Raw genomic sequence first — 18,782 nt, forward strand, 5'->3', positions numbered from 1 at the left:
AAACTTTTATGAAAGGTGAAGATTTAAGTTTACCAAATAAAATTTATTAAGGGTAGTCAAATATTTTTGTCGAATAAAGACATATATTCGTATAGTTTTTATCAACAGTCGAAAGCGAGGCCAGAGTACTGAATAAGTAAAGGCGTATGCCTGCATGACAATCTCAGTATTATATTCCTCAGTAAAAATACTGATCAAATCGACATTGAGGCATTTTACATAATAAAAAAAAATATCTCCAAAATAATCTTGTGTATGTAAATCCCAGTAAATTTGTGTATTTTTCATTTTCTCGTAAATTGGGTTCAATTGTCTGTTTTTACTGGTTGAAAAAATATACTTTACTTATAATAAATTGGGTAAACAATGTCGAAACCAGATGGATTTCAGTAAATACAAATAATAGTAGCATCTCTACATATCGTTAGATATCAGTGACTACTCGTGGAGAATCGTGTAAGGTTGCGCCCTGTTGTAGATGTACTATCTCATCAATTTATAGTGGCGCTAGGTCTAGGTGTGAAAATCTAGGTTTTCAAAAATCTAAACAAAAAATCAACAAAGTGCCACGTAAGGGTCATAACCAGTGGTGGGATTCAGCCGGTTCGCATCGGTTCTATAGGACCGTCTCGCAGAATTTTATGAGATCCGCGAACCGGTTAGCATTACGGGTTACTGACAATGGATTTTTGCATCTTATCTGACACACCGATTTTTGAGATCAAGTAGCTCACGTGTTTTTTTCAAAATGTGAAATGACCAATTTCGCACTTAACAGTTATACATTGTGTTTAATTTCTATAATTGTATAATTTTTTTTTTGTAATTTAGTGTGTTTTCAGTAGATCATACATCTTCAGGTTTTTAAGTTCATTATCAACGAGTATATTAATACAGAAATATAGACAATCCTCAACATCATCAAAAATTCCGATGCTAATTTTGACATAATGATGCTTACTTAACCATTATTTTGAAATGGTAATTGGGAAGTAATTAAAAATAATCAGTTTATTTGCTAAAAAATATGACTTTTTGTAATGGAACCGACTGACAAAAAATTTGAATTCCCCCACTGGTCATAACTAACATCAAACATGAATCATTAGACATTTGGATATCAAATTTCGTCCAAAATGACAGATACAAAGTTAAACTTTTAAAAATGAAACGTCAAAGTATATATATCATCATAATTCTAGGAGTGGTCAATGAAATGAGGAAACAGTGGGTTGAAACATTAGTAACATTTATGAGTTGTAGTTGGATTAACCCAAAAGAAACCAGAACAAAATCATGTCACTGCAACATTCTAATGTAGGCTACTTTGTGGCAAAGGATAAATAAAACAATATGCCGAACTTAAATTAAGTAATCTTTATAGATTTTCTAATACTTTATAGTAGGAATGCTGAGGCATAAGCAATACTCCATGAGATGGAGGGGTTGCGATTAACATCTATTTTCGAGTTTGTGATTGATACCGACTTTCGCTCTACTTTTACTTTTTTTTCCCTACTTTATTTTCTTGATTGTTCAATATCAATTGAGCATACCTCTCTGAATTTTGGTTTTCCCAAAACGACCCTGTTCTCTCATTATGAATTCCCACGACGTCACATCGATTCAAAAAGTCGTAATATTCGTTAACTTCTGAACCATAGGCCAACATGAAATATTTGATCCGGGCGTGTCTTTTAGGTTCCGCCCGGAACATCGAGGCCAATTCTTGACTCTTGGATACTATCAAAATCGCAAACAAGTAGTCAACAGTAACATGGTGGCATCGGTAAATGCTAGTGATTTGCATTTTCTGACGCAAACGAATGGAAATATCGTGTGGCCACAGGGTTGTAAAGAGATATTACAGCTTTATGGGCGGCACTGACAAGAATAGTCGAATAAACGTGTCTTCAGAAATGCAGACGATATTCATAGTGGCCGCAGAGACAGGTCGTAAATTTTTTTTATGTGTTTAGCGTACAACTCGAAAGTTTGGATGAATTTCACGAAGCCGCACAATGTAAGAAACCATTTATATTCCAACAATGAATGTGTACCGGGCTGTTCCTCACGACGACAGTAAAAACAACAGATGTGATTTTTGCCGAAGGCTGCATATGGTGGAGAAAAGGACCGAAGCCACATTTTCCAAAATAGATTTGCCCAGACATAGCAAAACGGTTTTAATGCACCTTCTCACGCATAGGGAACGAAATAAGTTCAGTACTGTAATGACTTCAAACAATGCGTTTCGTGATATATAAGAACCAGCATTTGGATGTAGATAGATGGCAGGCATAATCACACCCTATAAAATGGATCATTACTAGGATTTCAGAAACGGAAAAACATTATAAGTCAAAGAGTGGCTAAGGAAATTGATTGTTTTTTGAACCGTGTTTTTGTTGGTTTTGGGCAGCGGTGTTTATTTTGGAAACAACTGTTTTAGAATCTTTTATTTTGTGTTGTTATTTATATATATTATCATTTCTTTTAGAGATATGTAATTTCGCATTTTATATTTTCATGCAATTGAACGGTAATGGCACTGCGTATTGTGTGTTCTTAGTTATACAAGTTTTGAGGATAGATGTAGGCCAGGGGTTCCAATCTTTATTGAACGCGGGCCAAAATTTAAATCGGAGGGATGTTCGCGGCTAAGGATCGGCGGTGTGCCGCATCGTGCTAAGCGTTAGGAATACGCTCGCCACCGCATCTCTGATTCCCCTTCGTGGGTTCGCAGGTTCGAATCCCATGCGGGGATGATCGTGTGCGAGAGGATTGCTGGACTCCTCGCCGCCCTGAGGTGGTTCTCCTAACCGCTGGTCGGTTACGGCTTCCTCCACCATCAAGTCCATGCTTCCAAAAACAAATAACTGGGTAACTAATCCCATACCCGACATGGACTGGTAACCGGAAGAGAGGCGGTGGTTCGCCATATGATTAAGCCGTCTTATCGGCTTTCCTCTTCCCGGGATAAATATGTAAATCCTATCCTAAGAGTGCAGCGTCCGAAAGTGCGCGACGGTTTAGTTGGGGTTCAGTGGATTCACCACTGCTGCCATTTAGCAACAAAAAAATTTAATCCTAATACCGGTACGAATAATTGAGATACCACTTTAATTGAATCGTTATGATAAACATGTGCTTAAACATGTAACAATTGGCGCTATCTAGAATTCAAAAAGATAAAAACAAAATCTGTTGTACACTATTTCAGTTAAACTTGGTGGAATATTTTGAATCGTTACGGAGCCGGATTTGGCCTGCGGGTCGTGGTTTTGTAACCCCTGATGTAGGCTTATGCGATAGGCACGGAATCACGGACAGTACCCATATTAGTGATTTCCTCTTAGTCTTAATTTTAAATAAAATATATATGTGAATATCCAGAAAGTGGATATTATGCTTATATGCTGGTGAAGATGATCAGTCAAATGAATTTTATAAGTTACGAATAGTTTTATCATTTATAACAATATATCACCTCATAAATTTGTCTCCCTCCCCCCCCCCCTTCCTCAAAAAATAAAATAACAAATGAAAATCAGGGGAATATACTGGCCCACATGGTGTGTACGATAGTTTCAGTATGTAAATATTACCTTGAGATACCTATTGACTATTTTTTTGTGTGTTGAGTGTCGTCATATTTTATGGCAGGGAAGCAAAAATAAATAATTGATAGAATACCATCTTGCAAAGCCCTAATCCGGATCAAATTGAACGGCTAGAAAATGAAAACCCTCGCCAATATGCAACTACCGTAACCTCCTGATTTCCTCAGGAAATATTTGTACCGGTATGTAACACCAATAAATTAAAACCACTCGATTTGCTGTTTTTTCCACATAAAACCTAGAGTCCGCATGGAAAGCATAATTTTTCAAATGAATTGTGGCTTCACCAAATTCATAACCCCAAGTCCAATTTATACTCACATGACCGTTACGAACAGTAACTCTGCTTGGTCGCAGACCGCAGTTTTTAACGATGATCGATGCACCCATGCGACACCATGCGTTAATCCAAAGTCCAATTTCGTATAAAAAATTTGTCTCTCTTTGTTGACTTACATATAAAACCATCGAAACTTTGGGATATTTATTGCAAATATTAGTTAAATTTTTGTAGAAATTAAAATTAATGTCCAAGACATATAATATGATCTTGTTTTTATTCTTTTCATGCCACGTCTTTTTAATGACGTCATTACGGTGTGATTCTGTGAGAAGAAAGACCCGTTTCCTTTTGCTAGGACTCGTCCTTGTTGTTGCGAAACTAACCCTTGGTTTGGAGAATGGCAGAATGGCGTATGCTGTATGTTTCATTTGTATTTATATGAAGTCAGTCTTTATTTATCCCTATGGCATCTCAATATATTGATATCGACACGATTTTATCAGCAGAGAGTTAGGAAAACAGTCGCAGTCCGGTGTTCAGATTTAAACACGCAGACAGGCTAGTTCCTTACCTTACTGCCTTAGTTTAAATTCTGAATTCCGTTGCTTTGTGAGACATATGGTACCATACAGCAGGGCAGATTCAGAGTAAACATTAACATCTCTCTAACAGCCAAGACTGGTAGTTATACTACACCAAATAATTTACCGCTCTTGCTGTCTTGTCTGTTTTTCTTTTTATTCAGCCATTGAAGTTTTCTAAACGAAATCTTGTATCAGTGTATCCCAGTATCCTGATACCAGTATCATAGCAGATATCACAGTACCGGTATTACCTGATCATTTATTGCGGGGGTCTCAAACTCGTGGCCCGACGGCTAATTACGGCTCGCATGATGATGGTTTGCGGTCTCCGCCTTAGTACAGTAGTACAGTCTGACAGTATGGTAGTATAGACTGATAGAATTTTAATCAATCATCGTGTTAGTGTGGCCCGCAACTCACTTAGCTCAGTTCGCATGGTTGATGATCAATACATTTAATATAAGATATGTACAAGTAGGGCAAAACAAAATATTTTATCATCAATTTCCCCAAAATCATATTCAGTACGGTAACTTACCATTCTGCCATTACTGTACCTGTAAGCCTGATATTCGATCGCGGAATCGCTTGAAAGAAATTAAAATTCCTGTTTTATTGATAAGTCCAAAAAAGTAATTACAAATGTAGATTGCACATTTCAGCATTTATTCGAAATCAATTCTCTAAAACAGTAGAATAAGTAGGCTATATCAATATATTTGTCTCAAAATCATGAGCCCAATTCAATTTTGTCAGTAGGCTATTTAACTTTATATTTCTCCCACTAAACATGTCAACATTGTCAAGTCAAATCTGATTCATTTGTCAGGTTTTTCATCGGGTAATAAATATATTAATTTTTCACAATTATTTGTGTGTTTTCTTAAACAATAAATCCATTAACTCCAAGGAAATGTTGTAGGCTATTTAATTATTGGCTGGACTATCACTATACAGCTATATTCAGATATTCTGAATCATTGAATCATGCTAATATATTGGTATTTGGAACATAATATTTTACTTGAATCTGATTTAGTTCAAATATACGCAATCAAACAAATCAATTTCTTGATCATGAGGGAATCTTGTTCTTTCTCAATTTTGTTTTGGTTTTTGAGGTTCCCAAGCTTTTCAAACACATCTTTCTTGAATAGTAGAATTCGACTTCCCAAACTAAATTATGACAGTGACAAGTTTTACAGTGCATTCTCCTTTAGCGCTTGTTTCTTGTTTTGCCATGTTTGTAACATTGCAAATAGCAGCTCAATGCCCAATATTGTCAGTCATACTTTTTAATTCTGTTTTTATAAGTTGTTTGAAGTTCTAAGTATAGTATGCGAATAGAAAATAAATTTTCAGGAAATCTGAAAAGTATTGTGGTATGTCTGTTAACCCTTTCCATGCGATTTTTATTTTTTATTAAATAATCGTATTTGCTACGCTGATTTTATGCATTTGTACCCCCACAACTAATCGATCGACAAACGTAAAACTAATGATCCTCTGCTGCCCACTGACGGCTCGTTGGAAAGCTTATTTAAAGAGCTTGCAATTGGCGATTAAAAAAAAAGTTTTTTAGAAAGTGGTGGTCTGAGTCACAAACCGGATAGAAAAAAAGCATGTTTTTTTCTTGGGAGTTGAAACTTCAAACCGTGATAAAAAATAGAAATATTCGCTAAATCTAGGGATGGGCAATGTAGAATAATTTACTATTCTAGAATATTCTAGAATAGTTAAATCGAATCCAGAATACCGAATCCTATTCTATTTTCATACTTATTCAAATAGTGAAAATTTTCCTGATTGCTGGATTTAGATGTCAAAAAATTATAAATGTATTTCTATAAATGTATTATTTATTTGGAAATGTCCTTAACAATGGATTTGATTTGATACTAAACGGGCATTTCCCAGGACAATGAAATCTAAGAATATTACAATCGTTTTGCATTTAATTTTCCCAAGTGTGTGTAATCTCTAAATACTGATATGCTAAATTAGGACACACTTCAAACACTTTAATAGTAAGAGGTTAAATACAAAAATAGATATGAAACGGCATTAAATCATTATTAATGTTAGAGTGCTGAGTGTGCTAAAACACACCCGCTGAGAATTAATTAGATGCAGGACCAGCGTGTGGCCACTGCAACCTATGCGACCTGTGTAAAATATTAAATTTAACCACTATCAATTAAAATCAACTTTTTATTCTGTGCGATCAAGACGTGCAAAACAAGGTTCCCGTAAACGCGATTCCCTAATTAGTTATTACCATCTAAAGACGAATTCATTTTCTATTATTATCGTTACATATCATTATCTACCCAGACTTGGCCCTACTCAAACTCAATACGTAACTATTTTCGCCAGATGTGGCATCTTTTTTTAAATTTATCGGCGAATACAATTACTACAGACACTCGATCAAACGTGTGTCTATCTTGAACGATAGAAACGGGCCGAAAGATATGTAATCTTTTGAGAGTGAAATTTAAATGCGACAGGTCGTCGTGTTTTGCGATATAACTTTGTATTTCGGAAACTGGTGTAATAAAAGTAATAAAACTATTCCTAAATAATATTTGATTTAAATTAATCGCAAGTAATGTCATAACATTTTACGCCTGGCTTTTGGTTTACGTGCATCATTTTCTGGGGAAAACTCGCCGGTCGCGGAAAATCATTTACAGTAATGTAAAATGAAGCAAGGCACGCCTGTAAACAATTGAAGATTGTTGCAATCAGATTATCGGAATATCGCCAGTAAGTCGGCACAAATAATTATTATTATTAAACCCTAGCTAGATAGCAAAGCAGAAAAACGTAAAAAATGGTGCAATAACGAGTCTTCGTCGTAAGGTGTACTTCACGACTTCTTGTCCAGAATACGACGATTGAGATTACGGTGTTTGATGTTTACCGATTTTACGGGTTCTTTCCGAGCAGACGCAAATCTATTCAAACGAGAGATATTTCCACACGAGAAAAACGCTCGTCTTCAATTGATATTTAGAAACCCGAAATGCAAAAATCGACGCAAGGCGAAAACGCAAAAATGGTGCAATAACGAGTCTTCCCCATGAGATGTACTTCGCCGACTTCCGGTCCAGAATACGCCGATTGAGATTACAGTGTTTGAAGTTTACCGATTTTACGAGTTCTTTCCGAGAAGACGCAAGACTATTTAAACGAGAGAGATTTCCACGCGAGAAAAACGCTCGTCTTTAATTGATATTTAGAAACCCGAAATGCAAAAATCGACGCTTGGCGCCGGAAAGGCGGAAACCGAATCCTGTTATCGGATCCTGTTGGATTCGAATACTTTGGGATTCGAATCCTCCGGATTCGGTATTCTGTATTGCCCATCCCTAGCTAAATCCTTTACTGTTACCGCTTCGTGGTTGGCAAACAATAGCATAATATTGCTGTAGCAATTTCGTAATATAACTCAAAATACTTTGGTAGATGGAATGGATAATATGTCTTCTATTACCACTCAAAAAACACCGAAATTTGCATAAATTTCAAAAACACTTCCTCGATCCGCCGCAAATAAAATTCCCGTCGTAAACGAAAGCGAGATTTATCGTCGCTTATGTTAATCTCGAAGGAGACTTCTTATCAATAAACTAAATCCCGGAAAAACTAGACCAACAGTTTGCGACCGATTGCTGAATAAAACAGTGGAGTACATCAACGTACCCCCGCAATCTAGCGACTTTTGTCGTGGGTAGGTACGTATACGTGCCCACCGCACGGAAAGGGTTAACATATGGTTACGCGTAAGCTTCTGGCATAGTAACAGTCTCCTTTTGCGGTGAAATAGTGCTGCCACAACATTTATAACCACCAAGTAGCAATAACATATTGAGCTATTAGCTGAAAGAAAATCTCACAAGCAATGGCAGATTGAAGCACTATGGTAATAGCAAAACTTGGGAAAGTATGAATGGGTTGACATCCGCCAAGTTGGGATGATGGTTGTGTAAGTAGTGGCAAGAACTTTGGCATGATATTAATATGACAGTTATAGAACAGAGATTACCTTTTTTATTGTCAGATCCAAATTTCAAAACCAAGTTTTAACGAGTCATAAAAACAAAGCAAATTAAAACAGCAACAAAACTCAATTTAAAACAACATAAAAAAGAACTTGGGGTAAAAACCAATGCAACGCTAAACTTTACATTGGCATTGACTTTTAAGTCTGAAGTCTGAAAAAGCGATCTGCATTGGTGAGTGATGGATACATTCTCCAAGATTTATATAACAATGGCCTTTAAAATAAATAGCTAGCTTCATATTTTGAGAAGGATATATATTTTAATTTAAAATACTTCTCTTTACTATCACATTAAAACGTCCAATAATATTCATAAAGAGTACGAATATTTTTGAAGTGGTGCTTGATATTTTGTCTTGGCAAACTAACAAATTAATATTTTGTTCGAAAATATCTAAACTTTGCGCGCAATGTACAAGATAGCCTGCTTGTGAAAACTGGAAACACTGAAATCAGAGTACTGCTACTAAAACATAGGCTAAACGTTGTGGGGAAATACTATGACATCACATTGAAAACTTGCACTCAAAATGATCAAACAGCTACAATGACATCAACACTACTCCTGCAGTTCATTCAGTCTTTCAATTTAAGTCATAGAATAATTTTGATAAAATTCTTGCTGAAAATGATTAATTTTTAAAGGATAATAAGAGCCACAGGAAGAATAGCTGAGAGCCGCATGCTGCTCTAAGAGCAGCAGTTGAAATATCACTGGTATAGACCATTGGTTCTCGACCATTTTGCACTTTTTACCCTTTTATCAAAGCTGGTTACTAAATTTACCCCCAATGCACTTGATTTTGCTTGTTTACTGAAACACAAAATTAGCAAATTACTTCATTATATTCATTTAATGTTACGGGACGGCTGCCTTTGTTTGTTGACAACTATCTTCTCCATGGCAGATGGTGTAGTAGATAATGCACAGCGAATATCAGATTCAATGTCAAGTTGGATTTAGATTCAATTTTATTGTTTTTTGGATTTTTTTACCCCTTATTAAAACGGAGAAATTCACCCCAGATTAAGAACTGCTGGTATAAAGTATATAGGGCTTTACATGAACACAGCAATTCTGTTCTATATTTTTGATAGTTTTCCGATATTTGTTTTATAAAATGATTTCAATTCTAATTTGATTAATATTTCATATTAAAATGAACTATTTATTCACAATGAGATTTTGATTGGGCATAACTGGTCTTAATTTCAATAATATTTGAAAATGTTTTTTTTGGCCAGGTATTATTTATTGCAAAAAATAATTACTATTTTTGAAGCTTTTATCATTTCTCACTTTTCGAAATTCAGCCTTTTGTCAGAAAGTTGTTTATTTTGACTTTTTTATTTCCAACATACATCATTATACAATATACAACTGTATTTTTGTATTTCTTGGCCATTTCATGTTTGAGTCATCATTTTTTCATCCATTAGATTTTATTTGAAACAGAAATAATATATATAATTATAATAGGCTTATTTATAATTGATAATATTTGAAGAAGTTTAGAAAACCTATACAAACAACAATGAATCCAGAGTAGTGAGTATTTTTATAATATCAATATGCATATATAACTAGTAATGAATATTACTAATATTTTTATGTTACTCCTCAACATTTTTCTCTTGCCAATTTATGTCTGGTCAGACAGACCATACAAGTCTGGTCAACTTTCCCCCCACTCTGGGAATCATTGAAATATGGCGGATCGTGCTCTGTTAAATCTTATTAGTGGTTAGGTCTGAATAGTATCAAAGTGAGCCAGACCTTTCATATTGTATGATTTGGGCTATAAAGAGCAAATTGTAATGACGGTTAACTTTTAAAATCTTGATATTTCTATGGCATTTAATTTTTTTTTAGTTTTCTTGCCAAATATCTTGTACTCATCAAGACTTAGTTATTATCTGTATGTATCAGAGAGAGCATATGTACAGGGACTTTTTTCTTCAGAGTATTGTGATTTTAATAATCAAAAACTATTAACAGTGCCATTTTTCAACAATATATAATAATTATTATGGCAATTACAGTATGTCTCCACGATTTTCCATGAAAAAATTGGTCTAAAGTAGTGAAATCTCTGTGATATAATCTGATATGCAATATAGTAGGTGTTATTTCTCTTCTAGAAATTAGGGCATAGTTTCTAATAACTTTTTTGTCGTTTACATCAATCCAATTTTCACATACTGCATTAATTACTGTAGCAATGAAGAGACATTGGCTAGCATTACATGACCCGAAACACTTTACTTTTTTACAGTGACTACTTGTTCAAACTTCTTTTAATTGGTGACTCTGGTGTCGGAAAGTCTTGTCTTCTCCTAAGATTTGCTGTAAGTATCATATCATTGCTAGTATGTAAGTGTGCATAAATAGCACATTTTTGATATGTCATCATATTGGATGAATTGATGATGCATTAGGAATGTCTGATAGTGGAATAGTTTTGGTATTTCTGCCATTTATGTAAATGATGTTCAGAATCTATTTGGTGCTACTATAGTCTGCGATCTTTCACCATATGTTGCCTACTCATGTTGTAATTATAATTTTTTCAATTATCTATTGAAGTCATTCCCTGGATATGTACAAATTAAGTGTACATTGCTTGATTAAATGTTAAGAAATAACTGATGCTTATTATGGATGTCGAATGGAGTGGTAGTTGTTCTCACACTATAATACTAGTTTGATGCAGATCTTACGCTATATTAGCACCTTCTAGTTTTTATTATGTAGTCAATTTTAGCTAAGTTTTGTACGATTCAAAATTGTTTAAATCACTCCGGACTGCGTCTGGTTTACAAATGTTATGCCTTCATGAATTCAATGTTCTGGGTTTAGTGTTATTATTCTCTTAAACTGAAACTTGCTGGTTCTGATAGTTTATTCGATTTTCATTAATCCTACAGTTGTTCAGGTTTGAACGTGGAATTTTTCATTCCACATAGACTGACTTTATTCTTTTTGTTTCTGCCAAAAATGCTTTCTAATGCTAGTTCTAACCTGCCCATAGTATGAATGATTTTTTTGTCATGTCACAGTTGTTGAGGATTATTGTGTCTAATGTTTCAACTTTTAATAGAATATAAATTTACATTTATGTATTCTCTGGAATGTGATAACATGCTTCTATTGTGAGATTTTGAAGTGATAAAACTATAGGCATCCTTTGTATGTATTGTGGATATTTAAAAAGTAAAACAGCGCATAATATAAAATATGCTGAATATTTTCTCTTTTGGTTTACAGGATGATACATATACGGAAAGTTACATCAGTACCATTGGTGTTGATTTCAAAATTCGAACCATTGAACTTGATGGAAAAACAATAAAACTTCAAATTGTAAGTCTGCATATTTACTTTTTATCTATCGTGATAACTGATACACAATGCAACTTTTATTATAAATAATTTTCAAGCAGTTTCGCAATTGAGTTTTGATTACCGGTATTTTTACTTCTGAACCAGCCATGCTTGGTATCCACAACAATGTGGAATTATTGTTTTAGAATACTGAGTAGGTGTTATTTTTTCATTGAATGATGACTAAATTTCTCAATATAATTTGTACAATTTGCATTGCTCTTGCATTGTTCATTGCATTAGCTATTCTCTTTGAATGTGAATTCTGAATATCAGATAGATCGATAGGTACCCTGTTTTCAGGCTATCACACCAATCACAATTCAATATATTATTGCATAATCTTATATCAATTGGGTTACTCAGACTCATCTAAATTTTTCTTTCTTGACATGAAGAATAATATATAAGAATAAAATGTGAATATGCATGGAAGTTTGCTCAAAATAAGGCCATAACATTGTTTATAAAAACGAAAATACCGATAATAAAAGGAAAAAAAATTGAATGAAGGAAATGACCAAATCACTATTTGGGATATTGTGTTTGTTGACTTTGTCCAACATGGCTTCTTATTCTAGTTTTGAGTGCCGATCTTTGCTGATACTGCAAAGATGCTTTAAAATAGGACAGCAAGGAGATCTGTATCTGATATGCAGACTAGTTTTGTCTGGTTTTTGGGTTTATTATCTTCATTTCGGAAGAGCTTGCATCGTTTTAAGCATTCAGCATAATAGTGTACATTCTCATTCTTTCAATTGAACCTTCCTCTGTGATCAATCATGAAATTAGATTTTGGATTGATTTTCTTTACTCTCACTTGAAGTTTCAAATTAATCAATAGTAATGAATCGATCACATGATTCTGATCTCCCTTAGTGCTCCCATGCACATGACACACATCTGTCAAATTGGCAGTAAAAGTGGCTAAATATTACTTTATGACTTAGCTCTTTATATGATCTTCTTATTCAACTAATTACCTTATGATTCATTTTTAGTGGGATACTGCATCTGTCAAATTGGCAGTAAAAGTGGCTAAATATTACTTTATGACTTAGCTCTTTATATGATCTTCTTATTCAACTAATTACCTTATGATTCATTTTTAGTGGGATACTGCAGGACAGGAAAGGTTCCGTACAATCACATCAAGTTATTACAGAGGAGCTCATGGTATTATTGTTGTATATGATGTCACTGATCAGGTATAATATACACTAAATTAATATTGAGTTACTGAAGATTGAACAATGATATTTTATTTATTGATATTTATTTTGCACAACTGGCAGAATTTGTGCCTGTATATTTTGTCTTCAATATTCTGCATTAATAATTTAATCTTGTAAAAGGTATAATTAAAACATGATGTGAGTCGTCTGGATGAGACAGTACTCGTTGAATATTGAAAATAATCGATTTGGCAGTGAGGTGTCGTAAATCCACATATTTCCACTTTGCTGGTTGCTATGTTGAAGGTAGATGTTGTGCTAATCCAGCCTTATCATTGCAGGAGTCATTCACCAATGTTAAGCAGTGGCTTCAAGAAATCGATCGTTATGCAAGTGAAAACGTGAACAAGTTACTTGTAGGAAACAAATGTGATTTAACAACGAAGAAAGTTGTCGATTACACAACAGCTAAGGTTTGTTGACATTTATTTTTAAGTTTCTCTTTCAATTTCAAAAATTTTCGGTATTCTTCTCATATATTGTTACAATCTCCCCGCATTAATTTGGAGTTAAATGGAATTTGAATGACGAAATATCTTCAGAATTTGGGACAATGATGTTTTCTAACATTTCATTATTTTTATATCCGCTATGTTGATTAATTAATCAAGACTGTTTATTTTAAGATGCATATTTATAAGTAAAAACCTAGTATGCTGGCTGGAAGTAGTGGTCTGAAGATAATGATATGCATGTACTCTAATATTTCTAGCTGATAAGCCAGACATCTAAAAAAGGAGTCCATTTTTTGATTTTTTGAAACTATGACATCCATAATGAATTAAATGAAACCTGGTAGTTCGACATTGCATAACAGTTTATTGTTACATTAGTATGACTATGGATCACCACTTGGTGTACAAACAATGTAAGCTGTCTACTGAGTGCCTAGCATCAATAAATTTGCTGAAATGGCGCTTGCTTAACAAAACCACATTATATGGATGTCTTTGGATATTGCAGCCTTAGGTCTCAAATTTTGAGAATGTGGGTATTATTATGAATATTCAATGTGACACAAAATTATTTCATTCGACTTTAAGTAATATTTGAAATTGTGAATCGTTTCAATATAATCAATATAGGTATGGTTTCCCTTATCGCTGAAGTATGTCTTTGAATGTGAGTAAAGGCTGTTTTGTCTAGCTAAGGCAGTATTCCGTGAAATATATCTTTGAGTGTGAGTAGGGGCTGTTTTGTCTAGGTAAGGCAGTATTCTGTGAAATATATCTTTGAGTGTGAGTAGCCAGAGTAGGGGCTGTTTTGTCTAGGTAAGGCAGTATTCCGTGAAATATATCTTTGAGTTTGAGTAGGGGCTGTTTTGTCTAGTTGAGAAAGTATTCCATGCAATATATCTTTGATTGTGAGTAGAGGCTGTTTTGTCTAGGTGAGAAAGTATTCCCTAAAATATATCTTTGAGTGTGAGTAGAGGCTGTTTTGTCTAGGTGAGAAAGTATTCCCTTAAATATATCTTTGAGTGTGAGTAGAGGCTCTTTTGTCTAGGTAGGAAAGTATTTTTCAAATATATATTTGAGTGTAAGTAGGGGCTGTTTTGTCTAGGTAAGGCAGTAATCCCTGAAATATATCTTTTGAGTGTGAGTAGAGGCTGTTTTGTCTAGGTAAGGCCGTAATCCCTGAAATATATCTCCGAGTGTGAGTAGGAGTTGTTTTGTCTAGGCAAGAAAGTATTCTCTGAAATACACCTTTGAGAGTGAGTAGGAGTTGTTTTGTCTAGGCAAGAAAGTATTCTCTGAAATACACCTTTGAGAGTGAGTAGGAGTTGTTTTGTCTAGGTGAGAAAGTATTCCCTGAAATACATCTTTGAGTGTGAGTAGGGGCTGTTTTGTCTAGGTGAGAAAGTATTCTCTGAAATATATCTTAGAGTGTGAGAAGGGGCTGTTTTGTCTACGTAAGAAAGTATTTCCTGATATTTATTCTTTGAGCGTGAGTAGCGTGAGCCCGAAATATATCTTTTGAATGTGATATCCATCTTTTGATTCTGTTTTCAGAACAATTTAATAAGGGTTTCATATGCAATGCATATACATTACTTATCCACCGCTCATTGTTTTTGAAATAATATATTTCTAACCCTTGTTCACCTATATTTAGGAATATGCAGACAGTTTGAAAGTTCCGTTCTTGGAAACGAGCGCTAAAAATGCGACTAACGTCGAACAAGCGTTCATGACCATGGCTGCGGAGATTAAAAACAGAATGGGACCAGGAACTGCGACATCACCAGGCAAGAAATTTTAAATTATAACATTCGTGCGATTCCTTTATCGAGGTTATCAAGTTGTTTGAAAGAATCTATATGAAACCTTCAAAGGTTTTTTAAATAATTTTGGTACTTTCAATGTCCCAAAATAAGATGGTGTTTTTATACTGTCTCGACTCATCAATATAGGTCTGGACTCTGTCGGATGTGATGAGTCGCTCATTGTACCCCTAGGCTATTTATATTTGATTTCACAGTTGACTGCATCACTCAAAAAAAAATTGCAAGTGCAAATAGAGAATAGAGTATATCGTGCTGCTCACAGTTAGCAATTCTTAATATATATTGAACATTTTTTGTTAATGGTTTCTTGATTTGTGAGCTGAGCAGGAAATTAGAGAATATTTGTGAAGAACCATAAACGAACAATTATTATTCTAATTATAATGGTATTATATTACATCTTTACTAAATGTTTAGTCTAGCATTATTGCGACTTTCAGGCTATCATCTCTGAGATATCAAATTTTTTCTTCTATGTGATAAACATGTTAGATAATGCATTTAATGCTGTGCTCACATTGTTCAGGCCTTTGACATGTAATACTGCAGTTTTTAAAATGATTCTGAACTTGACATGGGCAAACTACGACCCGCTGGCCAAATTTGGCCCTTTGGGTAATTTAATCTGGCCCGCCTGATGCTGCCACAGCCGAACTCAAACTAAATTTTAATTTTTCAGCTAAAAATACCGGTACCTCAAGGAATTTGTTGAGATTGCGCTTGAATTTAGTTTTGGCACGAGGCTTATTGTTTTCCACTTTTGATCTCGTCATACTATAAATATTGTTCATAAAATGCAACTTATTACATCACACTTACATGGCCCTTGCCCAACCCTGTTCTAGATTCTCATATTTTGTCATTTGTCATTGTACAAAATATATATGTCCTCAACACTAACTTTGCGAACAGTTATTAATGTATTTATGAGCTAAGAATGGAAACCAAACATCTGGTTGGTAAAAGCTTTATTAATATGAATGCGATATTGTTTCTCACTCAGGTCAAGGCAACAAAGTTGATATAACAAGCAAACCAGTTGACCAAAAAGGAGGCGGATGCTGCTAGAAAAACACTGCAATTACGTACCTTCAATTTTTCGTAAAACGATCGCTTTTCGACTTTGAAAAGCACTACGACAAATATTTACTGCAGGATTCCAATACCAGAAAATGAACTGGGTTTTAGCAAAATGTGTCATTTAGTTTTCTTTGCCACCTTTTGTGAAGCCTGTACTATTCCCTCTCTAATAAAAATTAGTCAAAATCGTCTTTGATTTTTTTTCCAGCTTTCTCAAAGTTACTAAACCAACATATAATGCAGGTTCGTTCCGTCATTGACCATCACCACTGCATAATATATTGGTGGATACGCAGCTTTCTGAGAAAATTGGATGATAATAGAGCCTATTTCATTATTCTAATATTATAAAATAAAAGTGTGCTTTGATTTTGCTGATTTTAAAATTCATTTATTCCATCGTGTTGTTGAGGGGAAATGGCTTTCATGAATTAGAGATGTCCATCCATTGTCTTGTTTATATTTGGATAATTTGATTCTGCATTTCCCAGATTATAGTTTTTATTGATATATCTATCTGTCTTTGTTTGCTTCTGTTTTGGACTGTCGGTAGTTTATTCACACTCAATAATATCTCTAATTCTTTACCGGCCAGATTTGAGAGTTGACTGTCAGTAGCGCTATAAAATCAATTTTTAAATGAAGACCGTAGGATTAATCTTATATCACTCTAATTGCAATGTTGTTCTGTGTCGCTTCAAGTTTTTAATAAACATAACCAATGGTGTTACATTATTATTATTAACTCATTCTCACATTATACTTCTGTTAGAAAATTCCGGGCCTTTCCTGTAATTAAATTTCATTGTTGCAGAATAGGAGATCGTAATATATATATAATTATAAGACTATATTATTGCTCCTCTATTTCAATCAAAAAAACAAAAATTTCTTTTTGCTCTGGTTAAATGTCAAAGTTAGGGGAATTATCTTCAGTCTGTTATTGTGTTGATTAATGTCCTGTTGTAGATTGCCATCATTTAAACCATTTATGTGTATTATGCGCATTTTCTGTCATTACATTCAAGCCATTGAGTTGTCTTCATTTAGCTGATTTGCAAATAGACTTGTTTTCAACAAAATATGTTAAATATTATTTTTATTCTACCCGTTTCCAAAAAATATGAGTATTGAAAGAAATTTAATGCAAGTTGCAGCTATAAAAACCCATCATTGGCATCTTTTTTGCTGCTTACCATGTTTACATGAATCACGCTAATGTAATTTTGACATCCTGATGTAAAAAATGGATAAAATTTGAGTTTTCGGGCTTGTAAAGGATACGATTTTGAGCTGACTTTTGTTGACATTTGCCATTACTTGAAAATTTGATGATAATCTTTGATTAATAGTCTGGGGTTTGCATCGAAGCTACTATTGTTGATGAAATTTTATGCGGAGTTTCTGGAAGTCTTTATTTTCCTGATATGTGTGCGATGTGACGATCTATCTCCGATGATCTATTTATTTCTTGTTATGTGTATTTGTAATGGACATGTGAAACTGTATATTTATAACTTTCATTCCGATTCTACTTGCTAATAGTCCACATTTTTGCCAGAATATCATTTTGCCAAGGCACGCTGTTGGTAAATTGAGCCTTCATCGCTAATATACTAACAGCTCATGCCACAGCATTGATATTAGATGGCTGACTGGCTAGCAATTTAATGTGCTATTCACCTTCATTAAGCTCAAATCGAGAGCATTAGTATTTTCATCTGAGTGAATAATATAGCCGTGATTATTCTTTGAGTTAACAATATATTAGTAAATGAAGATTTTGAGTTGGAATTAGCGATTGTCAAAAGTATATTGATATTGTAATAAAAATGTACATAATAATGTTATTCTAATTCGTATTCGAATAAACTGATGTGTCCTATAAAATTTTGGACTAAGGCTGAGTCATTCATTGATTCAGAAGGTCGACAGTTAGTCTCCCTGGGGTGTTGGCGCTTTCTCAGTCACGGAAGTCGCTGTTGAAAAATGGACGGAAGTCGATAGATAGATATAGGGCCCCACGATGGTGGAATTCGTATAGGGCAGGGGTCGGCAACCTTTCGTCGCTCGCGGGCCAAAATTAAGGTTGCAAGTCATTGGTGGGCCGCACATATTTTTAGAAAGTTGAAAAACCGAACGGATGATGCTTTTTATAATAAAAATCAAACAGTGATACATCTCTCGAATAGAATATAGATCTATTTCCTCATTGCATCTCATTAAATTTCATTTGAAT

At 34.3% G+C, this 18,782-nt stretch overlaps 1 protein-coding gene across 1 annotated transcript; it reads left to right on the top strand.

Moving 5' to 3' along the window:
• Nucleotides 1–10,007: 10,007 nt before the first annotated feature.
• Nucleotides 10,008–18,433, top strand: LOC120325860 (ras-related protein ORAB-1). The gene is made up of 7 exons (XM_039392028.2): nt 10,008–10,108; nt 10,836–10,908; nt 11,828–11,923; nt 13,057–13,152; nt 13,461–13,592; nt 15,292–15,424; nt 16,467–18,433. Exons 1-7 carry the CDS (start codon nt 10,095–10,097, stop codon nt 16,529–16,531), a joined length of 609 nt encoding a protein of 202 aa, XP_039247962.1. The 5' UTR covers nt 10,008–10,094; the 3' UTR covers nt 16,532–18,433.
• Nucleotides 18,434–18,782: the final 349 nt, after the last annotated feature.

The sequence above is a fragment of the Styela clava genome, chromosome 4 (assembly GCF_964204865.1).
Source record: "Styela clava chromosome 4, kaStyClav1.hap1.2, whole genome shotgun sequence".
Taxonomy (NCBI): Eukaryota; Metazoa; Chordata; class Ascidiacea; order Stolidobranchia; family Styelidae; genus Styela; species Styela clava.

Excerpts from the sequence above, each read along its gene's own strand:
- LOC120325860 (XM_039392028.2), top strand. Across the intron at positions 10,909-11,827 it reads GTCTTCTCCTAAGATTTGCT|GATGATACATATACGGAAAG; the intron begins GTAAGTATCATA and ends TTTGGTTTACAG. Across the intron at positions 13,153-13,460 it reads TATATGATGTCACTGATCAG|GAGTCATTCACCAATGTTAA; the intron begins GTATAATATACA and ends TTATCATTGCAG.